Source organism: Pelodiscus sinensis, chromosome 16 (genome assembly GCF_052426305.1).
Source record: "Pelodiscus sinensis isolate ZL-2025 chromosome 16, ASM5242630v1, whole genome shotgun sequence".
Lineage (NCBI taxonomy): Eukaryota > Metazoa > Chordata > Testudines > Trionychidae > Pelodiscus > Pelodiscus sinensis.
This window is the reverse complement of record NC_143067.1, coordinates 27,033,482-27,052,575: the sequence shown is the minus strand read 5'-3', so window position 1 is coordinate 27,052,575 and position 19,094 is coordinate 27,033,482. Positions and strand designations below refer to the sequence as shown.

Sequence of the window (19,094 nt, the reverse complement as noted above, 5' to 3'; positions counted from 1 at the left end):
TATAGGGAAAGCTTTAGTTTAATTAAATACTTGGTTACACAAAAAAAGAAACAGTTCTGATGGAAAATTTTCAATCATTCTTTAAAGTTATGGGTACCAGTAGAAGGACCAATGGCTTGTCTATACTGCCACCTAGTTCAGATTAGAGGGCGTGTGAATAGCAGTTCACACCATAGGGCAGCTTTGTAGCTCCCCTGCATGGATGCTGCACATGCAAATTCAAAACTCCAGAATTCAGAACTACAGTTGTGTATTAGTTTCACCCTGTCTATTAAAAGCACAGTGCAGAGGAATGTATTTAAGGCCTCAGTCTACTCACATGTTCTGTCCACTTTTGCAAATATAGTTATTAACAATTATGTGATACAGACTTCAGTAGGAATTTTGCCTGAGTAAGTGCTGAATAAGATGCTGGTCCAAATAAACTCTTAAGTGTATGCTTAATATTAAGCACATAAGCAGCTTCATTGGCTTTAAATCCTACTCATTTTATTCCTATAAGGAGCTCCATCAACTTCAATGAGACTCCTCCCATGAGGAAGGATTATTGGCATAGCTAAGCGTGTTGTGAATGGGGTCTCTTGGCTCCTTCAGGCAGGCACTATGTCTTCTTCATACAGCCTACTAAGCACACTAATAGGTATAAGGGGCTCAATCAATAATACCGATGACTATCTTTCATCCAAGCAGGCTTATTAATTATTCTTTTCCCCACACTCCACAGATGTCTCATCTACTCTTTGCCCTACTTTCTTTATTTTCTCTTGCAATCCTTCTGGAAGCAAAGTGGAAACTGAAGGAGAATGGTAAGTAATCTTCATTCACTGAAAACTAACACTGATTGAACAGTTAAAACCAATGTATTCACAAATGTGTTTGTGAATAAAAGCAGAATTTCATTAGCTATAATTCATGGGGTCATATACTTAATTTTTCATGAGAATTGAGATTATTGCTGGGTGTTCAGGAAAAGATTCAGGAGTCCTAAAAGCTTCACGAAGTTTAGCAACATGATTATTCATCTGAGAATTCACAGCAGAAACTGCCTTATTCCCTATTCATTGTTGTCCCGTTTCAAGAGTTTCAGTCATGCAACCAGGAAGCAGAAACAGTATCTTGTGACTTAGGTGACAACCCACAAACAAGTAATGAATTGCAAATAGTCAAAGTGAACATTTTTTTAAAAAAAATGCCTGAAAACATTTAATTTAAGGTGTTCAGAGAAAATAACTGTGAATATGAATTCATTCAAAGAATCAGTGACAGTATTATTCACTTACCAGAGAATGGAGCTAAATTTCCATGGTCTTATTTGATCCCCCGATTCATGCTGACAAGCACCGTAGTCCACAAGCATCCCCATTGACTTCATTGGGACTTCTCAAGGTGCAAAATGGTCTTGCTGTAAGGAATATTATTTGTAATGATTATTTCAACAACTTCTGCTGATAGCTTTAGGTCATAATAATAAGTCGTAGTGTCCCTAAGCAATATTAGGGGCACTTTAAACTACAAGTGTGTCTACCACTACATAGAAACTACAAATGTATGTCTTAGTACCTCTCTGGCATTTCCTAGTGCCTCTGCTTCCTGATACCCACAGGCAGATTGGAAAACCCTAGCTTGTATACTGACATTCATGTCTTTAATAAGCAGTCTACACGGTCTGTTGTGATGAGATTCAGTGTCCTATAGTTAGCAGTGTTATTTGGTTTAAAGCCATCCATTTGGAAATCTCCTACTGCAAAGCTCTCTTGGTTAGTTGCTGAAACTGATGTTTCCTTCCAGCCTGAGTGGTGCACTTCTAAGTGCAGTTGTGGGCAGTGCTTTTTTGTGACAGTACTGCCTGATACGCAGTACCACCACCTCCAGTCAGAGCTCAACAACTTTTCCCCTGGAGTACCAGGACCTTTTATTTTTAACAAAAAAGGCACTGGTTGTGGTGCTTTGTAAATCTGCAGTAAATGTACTCACACACTGGGAAACTCACAAACCTAGTGGACACTAATGGCAACCGAGGCTCATGTGTCAGTGGCAGAAGAGAAAAGGTAGACAGGTTATATGGGGCAATGGCTATATTTGTAGAACTGGTGTCAGTGAAAGTGCAAATAAAGGCTCTTAACTTTGGTAAGGATGAAGAAGAGTCTTGAGTTCTACCTTCAGTCTGCCCCTGAGCAATTCATTTACACATATGTGTGGCCTTAACTGCTGCCTTCCACCATCTGGAAAAACCTAGCAAGAGCAGGATTAAAGGAAGAAAAAGTCACAAAGATTGCTTAACAAAGTTTTACTCCGTTGTTTCATAAAGGAGAGTTTCTCACTGTGTGGAGCGAAGGGCTCCATAGAGTGACTGGAGAATATTCAAAGGATCATGACTAATTGTTGGAGGCCCTGTACCTCTGCTCTGGAATCATCTGTCTCCTAGCAGCCACTTCATTGAGACCATGCTGCAAGAGCTGCCAGACTTTCTGCAGGAAACAATGCAGTATCAGGTTGTGGGACTTTTGGAGGAGGCAAGATATGCTCCTGGCTTGCCCATTTGTCCCCTTTCCATCACACTGCAGAGAGCTCTCCAGGGAACCCAGAAGGAGAATACAATGCTGCAGAGATATTTTACCCCTCATTCTGTGAGCAAAAGACTGAGATCCAGTAATCTACTTATCCGAGGAGTTCCACTGATGTCAGTGGGCTCCTTGCAGGAATAAGGTGGGTAGGATTTGGCCTTTGGGTTTTAAACCTGGATCATGGAAAGTATTTAAGCATGTTCTTCATTTTTAGCTCATGCGTAGTCATGTTTAAAGCCAGTGGGCTTTAAGCATATGTAGGGGGGAATGCCTGGGCCTCTGGGCCTTGTTTTCCCTCTCTGTGAAATGCTTTGCAGGGTTGTGCTTATGACAAATTCTCTGAGACAGCACAGATAACACTGGTTGCTCATGACGTTTCATATGCATTTCGTATTTACATTTGAAACCTGGAAATCTTGCCAGAAATTCTTATCTACGCCAGTGGTATTTTGCCAGTAGTTTCATGGACAGCAGTGCTGGGCCTAAGATGTGGCTTGATTTTACCAGCACTTTACTCATGACTAACACTCAACATTTATTTCCTTATAGTTTATGTCATAGAGTCAGAGTGGACGCAGGAAGCACCGCCTGAAGAAGTAGACCTCACCTGCAATATATCTGAAGAGCAAGCTATGTCTGTCTACTGGATGAAGGATGAGGAAAGAATAGCAACTGGCAAGACCCTAACCATTTCAGTAAAGGAATTCCCAGATGCTGGCAACTACACCTGTCAGAAAAGTGATACCGATGAGATTTTAAATTACTATTTTTTCCTTATTACTAAAAAAGACTCGAGCAGACAAATATCGAAGTGGATTCTAAAAAGTTTTAAAGGTAAGGTACTGAGACAGTGTGCTGTCATTTCCATGTATAGTATGTGCCATAGCATCACCAAAAAAAGGAAAACTCACTGGAAAGGAGCACAGTGCATGATTAATGACGTGGATTAGTCTTTAGCATAGTACATCTTCAAAGTGCAGCTCAGCTATGAGGAGGCAAAGAATGTCCTCTCCTACATGGGTGGAGAGGCCCCCACCTATGGCAGAACTAGGCAGATCTGCTATGTAATACAGGAGCAGGATTTGGGAAGTACAGCTGTACATGGGGTTCCTACATGCTGTCACAAAGGATGAGTTGAGACTGTGACATTACAAGAATCTTTAGATTCTTCCTCTATGCAACAAGGGAGTAGAAAAATGCTAAGGCTACTCAAGCCCCTGGAGCAGCAACTGTGGAACAACTTCACAGCATGAGGGGGAATGACTCTTCTTCCCCTTTGACCTCTCCCAAAGAAAGCTATCATCTTATTGTCTTCCTTTTGGGGCCACTAAACAGTGTTAGAAAGAAGGAATCTTTTCATCCATAGTCATGATTCCTACCCCGAGCATTATAAAACCATCTTTGAAATGTGTCACAAACAGAATGGTGAACAATCTAATAGACAGAGAAAGGAAATGCTTTGCTGAAAATATGTGGTTTGCTTTTTTAATATTTGGAAAATATCCTAAAAAATAAAACATATAAATGAAGTGAATTAACTCTGAGAAAAACATAATTCCTAAGTGTCACTTTTGGATACCAGCAAACTTCTAGCCACTGTCCAGCTGATGTGTATACCGTGCATTGTCTTCCTGGGAATGGAGTCACTATCTGCCATAAGGGATTTATAGCGTTACTATTTTACTGGTTTGATAATTTTTTTAAAATCAATTTTCCTCTTTCTTCCAATCCAGAACCAAACAACATGACATTTTTAAAATGTGAGGCAAAGAATTATTCAGGGATTTTCGTATGTTCATGGAAGACAGAAAATGAGAGTCCAAATGTGCAGTTCACAATCAAAAGTCTAAAAGGGTAAGAGCTTGTACTTTCCTTAAACACTTCATTAACATAATAAGGCCAGAATACCCCTTTGACACCATGTAGCAGAGGTACTCTAAAGACTGATTGGCTGCCTACCACATGAACTGGGCAGGGGGAAGGCCACGATCTTAATTTGAGGATGTGGACCAGCACATTGGACATCTTCTGTGGGACAGTCCCCCTGAATTACTGCATGGCAGTATAATCAACTTCCTTTGGATCTTCTCTGCAGATGCTGTAATGCAGCCACAGAGTGACTCAGGCAGTAAAGCTGCAGGCGAGAAGGAAAGGAATTTCAACCAGACATAGAAACAAATCTTCTTTCAGGGTCCATCTCTCCCCCTTGCTCAGTGGGATTGAGGAGGGGGGCAAGCATTCTCCCTCTCAAGGGAATGTTTTGTAGAACCCTGAGGATTTCACTATAAGGAAAACCTCTCGGGGATTTCCTATCTCCCACCACCACCTCCAATGGGTTTCTCCAAGGCAGGGAGTGCTCTGGCACTGTGTTATTTTTATTTGTTAAAAGAGGAAATAACAGAAAAGCATAATTTGCTGGATGCAAGAATACAGTCACATTCTGGTAACACTGTGTGGTGTCATTTGTTAATGGAAACATGTGGAACCAGCTGAGTTTTGGGGAAAAGGCTGAAGAGTAAAGTTAGACATTAGATCTTTCACACTAGTCAATAAATAGTATCATTAAGGAAGAGAATGACACACACTGTCTCTAGTGTATGCCCAGAACCCAGACGAGACAGTGTCCTCCAAAGCATCCATAAGCAACACTTTATTCAGAGCTCTTCAGCATTTCCATTATCACTCCCTGCTTTGTATTCAGATCTCAAGAGGATGTTTCTGGAAATGTCATCTGTGGAAGCCCTGTGCCTCAACGCCATGAATTAGAGACAACGTACACAGTCAGTTGTCAGAAAATCAATCACTGCCCATTTGCTGAGGAGCATCAGCCCACTGAGATGTTCCTGGAAGTTATTGATGAGACACAATATGACAACTGCACCAGCAGCTTCTTCATCCGAGATATCAGTGAGTGGATCAGATATCAGCTTTTATGTTTAAGTGTGTAAAGTTTGTACTGGATTCAGTGATCCTGAGTAAATGGGTGTTTAGGGACAATAGTGAAGATTGGTGACTTTACTGTTCCAACAGTACTGGCTTCCCCACACTATTTCTATGTCATCTGTGTGCCTCTGACCTCACCTGAGGGCTAAGAGTGATTAACACCCACCCCACTATAACTGCTTACTAGGCCTGTAGGCATCCCTCCCCTTACTGGAGTAAAAGAGAACAAAACTTGGCAGAAACCAGGAAGACGGCAGAGCATGGGTGTCAACTTCATAGATGCTCGGTAGCTCAAGCACCCAGTAAAAAAAATAGGGAGTGTCAGCATCCATTTGCCACAGCCTGGACAGTAGGTGTAAGTGGTTTGAACAGGGCTAGAAATACTGGATGCAGGTGCACCTCTCTGTGGAGGCATGCTGGAGCACCATGGCCAGAAATTCCTAAGAAGTGAGGGAGTCACCAGTGGCTGGACTATGGCCCTGCCTGTGCCCCACCCAGAGGCCTTGTCCCTTCTTGGCATCTTCCCCCATAGCCCCATCTATACTGAGCCTTTTCCCGCCTCTGGTGCACTTCCTTCCCCTGAGCCTCCACCTGTGCTATACCTCATCCCACCTCCCACCCTCACTCCAAAGCATCCACCAGCAGAAACAAAAGTTAGTGCCTTTTGGCTGAGGACGTGGAGAAGCAATGTCTCTCTGGAATATGCCCCATCATAGTTTTCACGGGATCCCCTCTAGTCCTTTCCATGGATTGAGAGTTCCAGAGTAGTAGAAGGTCCAGGCAGAGGAAAGCAAAGAACAGAACCAGAAACCAATCGCTCTTTGGATACGCTTCCCTCTGAAAAGAACAGATTTCCCAGTAAATACCTGCATGGTGCTTGGAACAGTACAAACTCCAGATACCCACTCTTGCTCAGGTGACCAGATAGAAAGCATTAAAAATCAGGACATGGTTGTGCGGAATAGGGGCCTATTCTACACAAAGCCCTGAATATCAGGACTGTCCCTATAAAATTGGGACATCTGGTGACCCTAACTTCTGCATATCAATACCTCAAAGGAGAGAGGGATGCAGAGCACACAAAAACAGACAGATTGATGGGAAAGTTGCTCCTGAGGTCTTCATGCTGCCATGAGGGAAAGGGAAGTTGTTCAGCATGCCGGAGAAGCAGCCATGCTGCCAAATTAACACTTTCCTTCCCTGTGCATTCTATACATCCACAAAGTTTGAGGCTCAGTCCCTTCCCTTTGCCTTCTGCAGCTCTCCAAATCTTGTCATCCTTGAAGAGTCTCACATAAGAGGAACTGTGTGACCACGATCCCTCTTCCATAGGAGGATACAAGGGTTCCTAACCCTCAAGCACAATCTTAGCCTAAGTTGCTATGGTTTCCAACAGTTGTTTAACTTAATAATTAGTACTAATAAAGTACAAACAGCTGATGCTATGTAGTTATTTCATGCTAATGCTGTCCTTATTTTCTCTTAAAGTAAAACCTGACCCTCCCGAGTGCGAGTATGTGGTAAAAAATGGCACAGTGACATGGAAATACCCCAGAACATGGAACATACCAGAGTCTTATTTCCCTTTGACATTTAAAGTCAATGCTGAAGAGTCAACACCTCAAAAAAACAAGGTATTTGTAACAGGGAGCTCTCATTACTCTGAATGTGTGTCATGCATTCTTTTAAGAACTTGTCCCACATCTCTGTTCATCAACACAGTAGCATCCAAGTAACATGGGTTGAATGTCTGATTATTTCAATGGCAGGTTCAATGATTACTGTATGTATCTGAACCAGTTCTGCTATTCTAACTCAGATTACCTATTGATCTCAATAAGGACTGGAGGGCTCTAGTTTGGATAATGCTTTGGGACCCGCTGTAATGAAAAGCACTTGGTTATTGTAGGATATTCTTAGTATTTAGTAATATATTTCCATAGAAACATCTCCATGGCCTTTAATTACCAATCTCAGTCATGTGCTTGTGGCCTAGAAGTTATTATAATAACTCTTGAAGGTGCCATTCTGTTATCTCTGTTATTCTTTCCTCTTTTACTCTTCCTGCCCATCTATTTACTTTATCCAGTTGTTATGTTGTAAGATTTTTGCAGCAAGGTCTCTTGTAAACTGTACATCTGTGCAATGTTTCTGGAACTCTAGCCTAGCCAAGGTATCTAAATGCTAACATAACATAAATAAATAAGTCTACTATTGACATATTTTCTAAAGAACACCACAGAAGTCACCCTGATATGACCCATTTCTCTACACATGAAAGATAATCATTTCTATTATGTCTTCGCTATTTGCCCACATTTTGGGTCTCAGAGTCAGGGATCTTTCTGACTATGAAACACAATCAAAGTAAGTGCTCTATTTTAAGATTGTGCCAATATACGATATACTAATATACCATATCAACTGGAGAAGAGTGGATCTTGGTAGTAAAGTGGAGGGTAGAGTAAAAAACAATATACACCCAGCCATAGGCGTGCGCAGCACATTTCATTAGGGTGTGCACCTGAAGAATTTTTTTAAAATGTACTGTGACCCCCATTAGCCATGCCCCTGACCCCCATTGGCCACACCCCGACTTCCATTGTCCACACCTCTAGAGGTAACACTCTCGGTGCAAGATGGACACATGACCAGAAGTAAAAGGTGCCATGTGACACCCCCCCCAAGGTCTTTTCCCACCATCCTCCTACCAATAGGAATTAGTTTGGCTCCCACCAAACCCCCCTTATGCAACTATCCTGCAGTTGCATTAACTCAATGTGTGTGACATTAACTCAGAGGCAGAGAGGCTGGGGAAGTTTTCCCTTTAAGAGTTTCCTCCCATGAGCAGAATGAATTTTGTGTTGTGTACCAGTACTGAGTTCATGTGGCTTGTTTGGATGTGCCACTGTTATTAATAAATATCTTATAAACTGCTACCTTTTCCTTCTACTGCCAAATCTCCCCTTGCTCCATCATCTCCCCTCGTGCCTGCTCCCCCCAACCCCTCACCCTCTTCTGCTGTCCTGACTCCTGCCCTTCTCACTGTCCTCAGCCTTCCTGAGACCTGGCCCCCTCCATCAGCCCTTCTCTCTCCCCTGTGCCCACTCCTCCAGTAGCCCCACTCTGATCATGTGAGCTACCCCTCCTGATCCCCTCTCCTAACACCTCCCTCTGCACACCTGCCCTGCCTCTCTCCACTGGTGCTGGTCCCTCCCCTGCAGGTGTCTGCCCTTCTGCTTCACCCCAGAATCCCCTGGCACCTGCACCTTCCCTTAGCCCTGTACCCTCCTGGTGCTTCCCCTTCCCTCACTGCCTCTTCCCCCTTTGCCCTCTTTTTCCCTGATACCCATCCCCTCACCACCCTCTGCCCCCATTCCCCTCATGTCCCTGTCCCCTCACATGTCTTGCTCCATCCCTGCCTTCCTCATGCCCACCCCTTCTTTCAAGCCTTTTCCCAGCACCTCCTCCTCCCCCTCAAACCTCCAGTGCCCTTCCCCTCTCCTCTCCCAGCATCACCCTGTCCACCCTCCCACTGACACCTCCCCTCCTGCCCTTTTCCTCATTGTCTCCACTTGGCTCCCTGGCATTTGTCTCTCCTCCACCCTGTCCCTTGGTGCTTTCCCTTTTCTTCTCCTGACCTGCCCCCCTCCCCTCAGCACAGGCCTCTTCCTCTCCCACCCCTGCCTATTTTCCCCCTCTCCCTTTCTCTTTCTCTTTCCCTTACCTTAGGCTAAGCTGGCTTCTGCCTTCCAGCTTGCCGGGCTGGAGTCAGAGCCAGCCCAAGCTACAGGCGGGCTGGGCCTTAGCCTGGGATGCCTCACTTTAAGGGGCACCACGCTGTGGTGCCAAGATGGGCGGGGCCAGGGCCAGGGCCGTGGCCCCAGGGGCAGAAGGGGTGCCGCGCAGTGCTGCCGGGCCGGGCCGGGCGGAGACACCCCCAGCCACAGAAAGGTGGCCACACGGTGCTGCTGGGCCGGGCGGGGCTTGGGGCAAAAAAATGGTTCGGGCTGGTGTCTTTGATCCGGCCCCAGATGCTTCCGCCACACACACACACTCTCTGCCCCAAAGTGCCCCGGAGATGGCCACGGGGAAAGTGACGGGCTGTGATACCCCGTCTCAAATCCCCCTCCTCCTTCAACAGCTGCTAGCCAGCCCAAGATATTAGGGTGTGCACACCCAACACACCCTCTGCGCATGTCTATGTACCGAGCATTGTACAGTCATGTTAGCATGAGAAGAAGGTATCTATTGCCTCAGGATTATTCTGCTTAATGGATCATGAGCTGGGGAAAATCCACAACATTTTCCTACACCAGGTACAAAGGCAGCCTAATTTCTGCCATATTGGGTCGCATGTCAATTTGCACACAAGAGCTCTTGCTAACAGATTTAAAAAAAAAAAAACTCATGCTCTCACACTCCATGAGAGATTGGAGGATGCTTTAGTCTTTGCCAATTTCCAGCAGCACGTTATTAAGTAAGGTCAGGTCAACATAGCTTAGATCAACTTGTGTTTACATGGTGCTAGGTCGATGAGAGAAAATCTCCTTTCGACTTATTGTAAGCTTCTTATCCTGGTGGAGTATTACAATTGATGGGAAAGATTGCTGTGGTCTGTTAAGCATGTCTTTACAAGGCCTGCTAAATAGACCCCATCTGGATAGATTACCATAGCATCCATCTCTTGGTAGTGGATTTAAGCCCTAATATTAATTTTTAAGAAGTCAAAAAACAGTTTTCTTTCCATTGCTAATACAGCTATGCAAGTTCATCAACAACAATGTGGTAACTTGTCCACAGTGGCTCCAGAAACCAGCAGAAAAGCTAGGAAAGGACCCCTACATCTTCTGACTACTAGTCCTGGACCTGAACCATAGCTCTGCTGTCTCCAGATAGGGACTTTCTTTTACTGTAAACAAGGATTTACTTTACATAAAAAATAGTGAAATACACTTGTAGCTATGAATTCACTCAGGAATAATTCATCAGGAAATATACATAAATCTATAATATAGAAGCATAAAATAAAATCCAATTATATAAAATAGTCAAAGAAATAAAAATTGAATATTAAAATTAAAAAGAATGGTAAAGAAACTGAGGGCCCATCCATACATTTCCATTAACATCACTTTACAATAGAATCCTAAGTCCAAAATGTTAATAAGATAATATCCATGTGGGTACATAAGTATGGATCTATGCCTGCTTTTATCCCCACATTCTGATTGACATTTGCCAAAACTTATAACAGAAAATAAAACAATTTATATGATACTTACTTATTCCAATTCATCACCAGACCTAATGTGTTAAAAGATCACTTTATCAAGTAAAACATGAAGAAAGAGAATGCCAGCAGATGGAGCCATCTCCTTCGTAATGGTTCTTTGGCACTGAGGAAATGCCTCATTAAAAATATAATAGTGTAGACTAGCTTTACAAGTGCTCTTTATAGCATGTACACCAATGGAAATCACACTATGAAAGGGCATACAAGGGTATTTCAAATCAGTTTAATTCTACTTCCTCTATGCTTTGGTACAGCAGCAATAACTTCTATGAGCATATTTTCATTTTTGTAACAAGATCAACTAAATGTTAACTTGATGTTTGAGTAACTATTGCTTAACTTCTTACAGTCTTTTTAATGAACTGTGTTTTTGTCCATAGTTTTATGATACTGATGAACAGTTCATTCATTTGTCAAAGACAAGCAAGTTTGACAAGATCTATGTCCAGGCCAGAGATCAGTATTACAATTCATCTTGGAGTGACTGGAAACTCTGCAGGTAAAGCTCACTGCATCATTTATCACAGTAGCAGAATTGACTTTTGGCTTTGTGGAAGGAAATGGGTCTATGTGGCTTATTTTTCTTAAATAGTAGATTTTATTAGCCCTTACTACTTCTGTTTCTTGAAATATCTTTAAGGGAACAAAGCCCTTGAGAAATATTTATAATTCATTTATACTAGACAGGAAACATGTATCTAGTTCTCACTTGGAACCACCAGTCATTAAAAGTTCTCCCTGCCTGGTTAGTATTTGCACTGTGTCATCAGTGAAGTATCTGGTAAGAGTATAGAACTGCTATCACACTGACAGAATGTTGATCTTTTCCTCCCTCTAATGACTGGTCTATACACAAGCTACGTCTACACTGGCATGATTTTGCACAAATACTTTTAACGCAAGAGTTTTTGCGTTAAAAGTATTTGCACAAGAGAGCGTCTACACTGGCATGTGCTTTTGTGCAAGAGATGTGGCTTTCCATTGGGCTTTCTTACACAAAAAATTAACATTGCCTGTCTACACTGGCCTCTTGCGCAAGAACAGTTGCACAAGAGGGCTTATCCCTGAGTGGGAGCATCAGAGTATTTGCACAAGAAGCACTGATTTTATACATTAGAACGTCAGTGTTCTTGCACAAGTACTCGCGGCCAATGTAGACAGGTGGCAAGATTTTGTGCAAAAGCAACTGCTTTTGTGCAAAATCTTGCCAGTGTAGACACAGCCAAGGTGTAAGAGACTGCACTGGATCAAGCTATATATCCAAGGTGAACTGGTTTGTGTCACAGACAAGCTGTTTTAATCTAGTTCTTTTGGGTTAATTAGTGGAGAGTCTCCCAGCCCTAGGGAGACACTGAAATAGAGTTTCTTGAATGTGTAAGGGGAATCATAAAACACTAGAACTGGAAGGGACCTCTAGGCTGTGTCTAGACTACATGCCTCTGTCGTCAGAGGCATGTAGATTAGACACATAGGCAAAGGCAAATGAAGCCGCGATTTAAATGATCGCGGCTTCATTTAAATTTACATGGCTGCCGCGCTGAGCTGACAAACAGCTGATCAGTTGTTTGTCCGCTCAGCGCGCTAGTCTGGACGCTCCCCTGCCGACATCAAAGCCCTTTGTCGGCAGCCCCGTTATTCCTCGTGGGATAAGGTTTACCGGGGCTGCCGGCAAAGGGCTTTGATGTTGGCAGGGGAGCGTCCAGACTAGCGCGCTGAGCGGACAAACAACTGATCAGCTGTTTGTCGGCTCAGCGCGGCAACCATGTAAATTTAAATGAAGTTTAAATCATTTAAATCGCGGCTTCATTTGCCTTTGCCAAAACAACAAATCTACATGGCTCCGTCGACGGAGCCATGTACTTTAGACGTACCCATAGAGATCATCAATTCCTGTCCCTTGCCCTCACAGCAGGTCCAAATACTGTCAATATCATCCCTGATAGATGTCTATCCAACCTGTTCTTAAATATCTCCAGTGATGGAGATTCCATAACCTCTGTAGATAATTTATTCCAGTGTTTGAGCACCCTGACAATTTGGAACTTTTTCCTAATGTCCAGCCTAACCCTCCCTTGGTGTAATTTAAGACCATTGCTTCTTGTCCTATCCTCAGAGGCCAAGCAAAACTATTTCCCCCCTCCCTCCTTCTTGTAGCACCTGAAAACCGCTATTATGTCCCCTTTCAGACTCCTCTTTTCCATACTTAACAAACCCAATTCCTTCAGTCTTCCCTCATAGCTCATGGTTTCTAGACCTTTAATTATTTTTGTTGCTCTTCTCTTGACCTTCTCCAATTTCTTCACATCTTTCTTGAAATGTGGTGCCCAGAACTGGATACAGTACTCCAAATGAGGTCTAATCAGTGCAGAGTAGAGTGGAAGAATGACTTCTCGTGTCTTGCTTACATCACTCCTGTTAATGCATTCCAGAATCGTGTTTGCTTTTTTTGCAACAGTTTCACACTGTTGACTCATATTTAGTATATCTTGTGGTCCACTATGACCCCTATATCCCTTTCTGCAGTACTCCTTCCTAGACAGTCACTTCCTATTCTGAGTGTGTGAAACTGATTGTTCCTTCCTAAGTGGAGTATTTTGCATTTGTCCTTATTAAACTTCATCATATTTACCTCAGACCATATCTCCAGGTTGTCCAGATCATTTTGAATTATGACCCTGTCCTTCAAAGCATCCCTTCCCAGGTTGGTGTCATCTGCAAACTTAATAAGTGTACTCTCCATGCCAATATCTAAATTGTAAATGAAGATATTGAACAGAAACCGGCCCAAAACAGACCCTCATATGTTATGCCCTTCCAGCATGGCTAGGAACCGTTAATAACAACTCTCTGAGAATGGTTATCCAATCAGTTATGCATGCAGCTTATAGTAGCCCCATCTAAGTTGTATTTCCCTAGTTTATTGATCAGAATGTCAATGCGAGACCGTATCAAATGCCTTACTAAAGTTTAGATATACCACGTCCACTGCTTCTCCCTTATCCACAAGACTCATTATCCTATCAAAGAAAGCTATCGCATTGGTTTGATTCTAGTTTTAATTATTTCTCCAGATAATACCCTTTTGGTGCTCAAAATAGAAATCAATACCGTTGTCTTTTCTGAGGCAGGCACAGACATTGCATTGGTGACTTCTTCCATGGACAAAATAGGGCAGACTGGGAAAAAATGGAAAAATTCTTTGAAAAATTCTTTCAAAAAACACCTGGACTTCAAGGTGTTCATGCCCACACTTCTGCACAGCATGTTATTACATTTGTAACTTTGACCACGTAAATAATCCCACTAAATTTAAATAAATAAAATTACACTGGTCCTGGGCCAGATTTTCAAAGGTGTTTAGGTAGCTTAAGATACTGATAGGCACTTCTAAAAACATTGCCACGCACCACAGAGTGTAAGTTGCCTAACTTTAATTGAAATCAATGACATTACTGGGAGATAAGTGCCTTCCCAACTTAGGTGCATTGAAAAATCCTACTAGGCATCTACCTGCATCTTTTTGCACCCTAAACACCTTTGAAAAACTGGCTCTGTGCACTTTGCAGAACTGGGGCCATGGTGTTTCAGCAGTGGAGATAGGCTGGCATAAATGTAATGGGAAGTGAACTGAAAATATGTGTCTGGGGAATGTAAAGATTATTTTTGTCTCAGTCTTCTTTGTCTTACTTTGTAGTAATCAGTAAGAGATTTCAGGGAAATGGCTGAAGGAAAGCCCCCTCACTCCCGAAGAAAATGAAACAGACAAAGGACAAGATGTAAAACATGGATGGGAGGAAAAACTGCTTCTGAAATGTATTAGGAAGTCATGGCACATATATTTTTTGTACTAGATTAATATGATGACAGTGATTGACCCAGCTCTTGTATGTTCCCAAGATTTAAGTGGTGCCTATGGCACACACCAGGTCAAATTAGCATTTTGCTATACTGAAATAGTCAGCTATCATGCTTTTCTATGTATTATAATATTGCATCTTATATTTATGTATTTATTTATGTATTTATTTATTTATTTATTTGCTTGATACAAATTTTGCAATGTCACATGATGGTGTTTATTTGATGAATATTTTAGTGTGTTAATTTATAAAGAAAGTGACATTGTGAGGACCATTTTTGTTATATATGTATTTATTATTTATAAAATTTACTGGTGTATTTAAATTAAAAATATCTTCTCATGGAATGCATTGTCTGCACAAAGCAGCTGTATATTATTACATTTAACATGCCACATCCAGCATCCAAACTGATGGCAGATCTGGAGGGGAAAATAATAAAATCTTATAGTACTTTCAGTATTAGCTGTTGCATTTAGTCAGTTGCATTACATGTTTCTCTTACAGCATGCTTGCGCAAAAGCATCCGTGCCAGTGTAGATGCTCTCTTGTGCAAGAAAGCTCCGATGGCCATTTTAGCCACAGGCTTTCTTGCGCAAGAACAGTTGCCTGTCTACTCTGGCCTCTTGCGCAAGAACAGTTGCTCAAGAGGACTTATTCCTGAGCAGGAGCATCATAGTTCTTGCACAAGAAGCCCTGATTTCACACATTAGAACGTCAGTGTTCCTGCACAAGAACTCCCCGCCAGTGAAGACAGGCAGCAAGTTTTTGCACAAAAGCAGGTGCTTTTGTGCAAAATCATGCCAATGTAGACACAGCCTTACTGTGTAAGGCCCCGATTCAGGAAAAATATAATCATGTGCTCTATTCATCTCACGTAAGGCCTCTTCGAAAGCCTGTTGAAGTGCTAGGACTCCATTTGTGCACATGCTTAGTTTTTTCTGTTTGAAATGAATGATGATTTAAAATATTCATACACTGAAATGGGAGCAGCTGATATTTCAGAAATTGGTTGCTAAGAATTTCACATGTAACTAATTTTTATTGATGTTGAGGGCTTATATTTTCCTTTTGTTACTAATATTAATTTTAAGTTCTGCTTGTACATTTTTCTTCCGCAAATGAACTAAAATGTATTTGAAAAAATGCTTGGTGTATTTGCAGTCTTTTAGTATAAATGGTTAGTAACACACTTACTCTCCTAACACAAAATGCAAACGGTTTAAAACAAAGCAAAGGAAGCACTTCTTCATACAATGCACAGTCATGCTGTGAAATGTGTTGCCAGAGGATGTTGTAAAGGTCAAATGTCTGACAGGGTTGAAAAAATAATTAAATGGAGAATCAGTCCATCAGTGGCTATTAACCAAGATGGTCAATGATGCAACCCCATGTTCTGGGTGTTCTAAGCCTCAACCTACCAAAAGCTATGAGTGGACAACTGGGGATAGATCACCCAACAATTACCCTGTTCTGTTCATTCCCTCTGAGACACTTGGCCTGGCCGCTGGCAGAAGATAAGGATACTGGGCTGGATGGACCACTTATCTGAACAAGTCTGTCTGTCCTTATGTTCACTTACTACCAGGATGCATTCAGGTTCATCGGCCTCTGTGTTCAGACTTGTGACTGGAACCAAGCTCATATAGATCTTGAGACTTCTCTTGCTACACTACTGTAGTGTTTCAGATTGACTTGACTTTTGTTCATCATCATCTATCTAGCAGAGGTAAAACCCTGTCCTCGTTGAAGTCAATGGGAATTTTGCCATTAATTTTACCATATCTGGGATTACACGTGGTATGTCTACACAGGGTATGTCTACACTGCAGAGTTTTTTTCAGAAAAACAGCCATTTTTCTTTAAAAACTTCACTTACATCGACACTGCAATCTCATTCTTTCAACAAAAAGTCGTTTGAAAGAACAGAGGGGTTTTTCTGACAGTGGTAAACCTCTTTCTATGAGGAAGAACACAGCACAGTGGCATCTGCTTGTCCTCAACTGAAAAGTCATGACAGAGGAAGAATGTGCCCCCCTCCAGCTTGCCATAGAGGCTTGAGTTTCCAAATACACAGGCATCGTGTGCCCTGCCCAACCACCCAACAAAAATGTCAGTAAACTGTCCACTGTAGTCGAGCAGGGCCTGCAGCACCATGGAGAAGTAGCCCTTACTGTTAATATACTAGGCTCATCAATGTTGTGGTGCACAGATCGGAATGTGGGTCCTATGTATGGCTCCACTGCATTTCGGGAACCTCAGGGCAGCAAATCTGGTCATGACTGGGTCCCGGAAGGAGTTCATGGCCCTCAAAACCTGCACATGGAGACAAAAAACAATCACACAAAACAGAGAATGAGAGGGAGTGCCTGAGCCCTTAGAAGGTATAAGGATCTGACGAGGCATAAAGGATCTGACAACAAAGGGATCTGGGATCGGCTGATCCCCATCTAGACTACCACACTGTGCGGACAATCAGCTGATCGGCACAGCACGGTGGCCATTTTGATGTAAATGAAGTGGTAATTATTTAAATCGCCGTTTCATTTTGCTACGTCTTGTAAACTCATCTACATGACTCCGTTGACGGAGCCATGTAGTCTAGACACACATGGAGTGGGGAACACTTTGTGAGTTTCAAATGTGTGAATGGGAGACTTGGAGGGTGTTCCCTGCAACTTCTAGATGAGCCACTGTTAATCTTTTGTCCTTAAGTGTGAGCAGTGGTTGGTAGGGAGTGGCCTCAACTGCTTAACAAAAGGAATAGGAAAGGAGAGGCCGGGGTCTTTTGTCTGGGCTGCACCTGAAGGAAGACAGCCCTGGTTTAGAGTGGCTGCTGGAAAAGAGGTTTTAGGGTGAGTTTAAGTTTGCACTGAGGTTTCAGTGGAGAATTAGCAAAGCAGTTTTGTTTCTTTTGATTTGTAACCTACTTTGCTCTGCCTGTTTTCACTTATTATGACTTAAATCCTACTGCTTCAGTTTAATAAAACCATTTTTGTTTTCTATTAAACCCAGTGTAAGCGATTGTTACGGGGGGGGGGGGCAACCAGTGTGCACATTCCCCCTTTCATTGCTAAAGGGGGCTTACCTAATTCTTTGGGGTCTAATCCCATCTGGGGAGTGCTCTCTTAGGACGCTGGGCTCTAAACTGCACTCTTCTTGGATCTGAAGTGGTTCAGTGTCTGTATTGCTTCTCAGTGGGGGCAGGGACCTCAGCTCAGGGCCTTGGCTGGGGGATATCAGTGGAGCTGTGTGGTGAGGAGCTCCAGAGAGTGGGAAGGCGAGTGCAGGGGTGGCCCATGAGCCTAGGCGAACTAGGCAGTTGCCTAGAGCGCCACTGGCCCAGGCGCCCAAGGATGATGTCACTGGGTTGTGCCACCTGCCTGGGGCACCAGTTGCCACAGCCGGCCTCGGGCCGCTCCTGGGTGAGTGGCAGTGGCGGTGTCAGCACCCCGGGTGGCACCCCCGAGGGGGTCATCTGTGACCGCACCACGTCACAGAATCTATAAGGGCATAGTCAAAACATACATAAGCATTAATAATATAATGTAAATAAGTATAAGTATTTACATGTCAGCTACACTATATTGAACTGTTCACCTAGAGGTTTATCTTTGGGTACGTCTAGACTACAGGCTTTTGTCGACAGAAGTTTTGTCGACAGATACTGTCGACAAAGCTTCTGTTGACAAAGAGCGTCTAGACTACATTCAGTTCTGTCGACAAAGCAAGCTGCTTTGTCGACAAAACCCTGTAGTCTAGACACAACCCAACATGCAATAACACCTTCTGTCGACAAAACTCTGTCGACAAAAGGCGTTATGCCTCGTAAAATGAGGTTTACCAGCGTTGACAAAACTGCTGAGTTCTGTCAACGTTATGTCGACAGAACTCAGCGGTAGTGTAGACGCAGGTATAGTTTTGTCGACAAAAGTCCACTTTTGTCGACAAAACTCTGTAGTCTAAACACACCCTTTAAGAGAATCAGAAAATACAAAGAAGAAATTAAAACATCAGCTCTTGATTTTGCAGCTGACTTTGCTGGCTCTGAAGAGCCAGTTTTCCAAGACTTCCATGGATGCAATTCTCTTCTACCTTGCTCACAAACAGAGCTTGAGCCTTGTGATCACAAAGAATCCCTTGATCCTCCCAATGACGTAGAGCAGTGGTGGGCAACCTGCAGCCCAATAGCCACATGCATCCCATCAGGGTTCTATGTGTGTCCCACGAAACATTTTGTGAACTGTTGCCTAGGCACAGGGTTGTTAGATTCTGCTGGTTTCTGTCTGCTTAATGTATTTTCCTACCAGCATTACAAAAGTGACCTGCATGTAAAGTAAAGCAATGGCATGTAAAGTGAGGCACGTGCTAATTGCTTCCCATGTGCTTCACACATACAGAATGGGAGGTGACTGTCTAGGAAGGAGTACT

At 42.9% G+C, this 19,094-nt stretch overlaps 1 protein-coding gene across 2 annotated transcripts; it reads left to right on the top strand.

Annotated features, from left to right (window-relative positions):
- Positions 1–724: 724 nt before the first annotated feature.
- Positions 725–11,306, top strand: IL12B (interleukin 12B). Of its 2 annotated transcripts, none has more exons than XM_006138088.4 (6): positions 725–806; positions 3,114–3,398; positions 4,298–4,418; positions 5,266–5,471; positions 6,996–7,141; positions 11,184–11,306. In XM_006138088.4, exons 1-6 carry the CDS (start codon positions 725–727, stop codon positions 11,304–11,306), a joined length of 963 nt encoding a protein of 320 aa, XP_006138150.3. The 2 variants fall into 2 exon arrangements, with proteins under 2 accessions (XP_006138150.3, XP_089625513.1); XM_089769387.1 differs by having other exon boundaries at positions 6,996–7,147.
- Positions 11,307–19,094: the final 7,788 nt, after the last annotated feature.

Bases quoted from the DNA above. Each gene is read 5' to 3' on its own strand.
- IL12B (XM_089769387.1), top strand. From the start codon at position 725: ATGTCTCATCTACTCTTTGCCCTACTTTCTTTATTTTCTCTTGCAATC. The intron at 3,399-4,297 runs GTAAGGTACTGA...CTTCCAATCCAG, and splicing joins GATTCTAAAAAGTTTTAAAG to AACCAAACAACATGACATTT. The intron at 4,419-5,265 runs GTAAGAGCTTGT...CTTTGTATTCAG, and splicing joins ACAATCAAAAGTCTAAAAGG to ATCTCAAGAGGATGTTTCTG.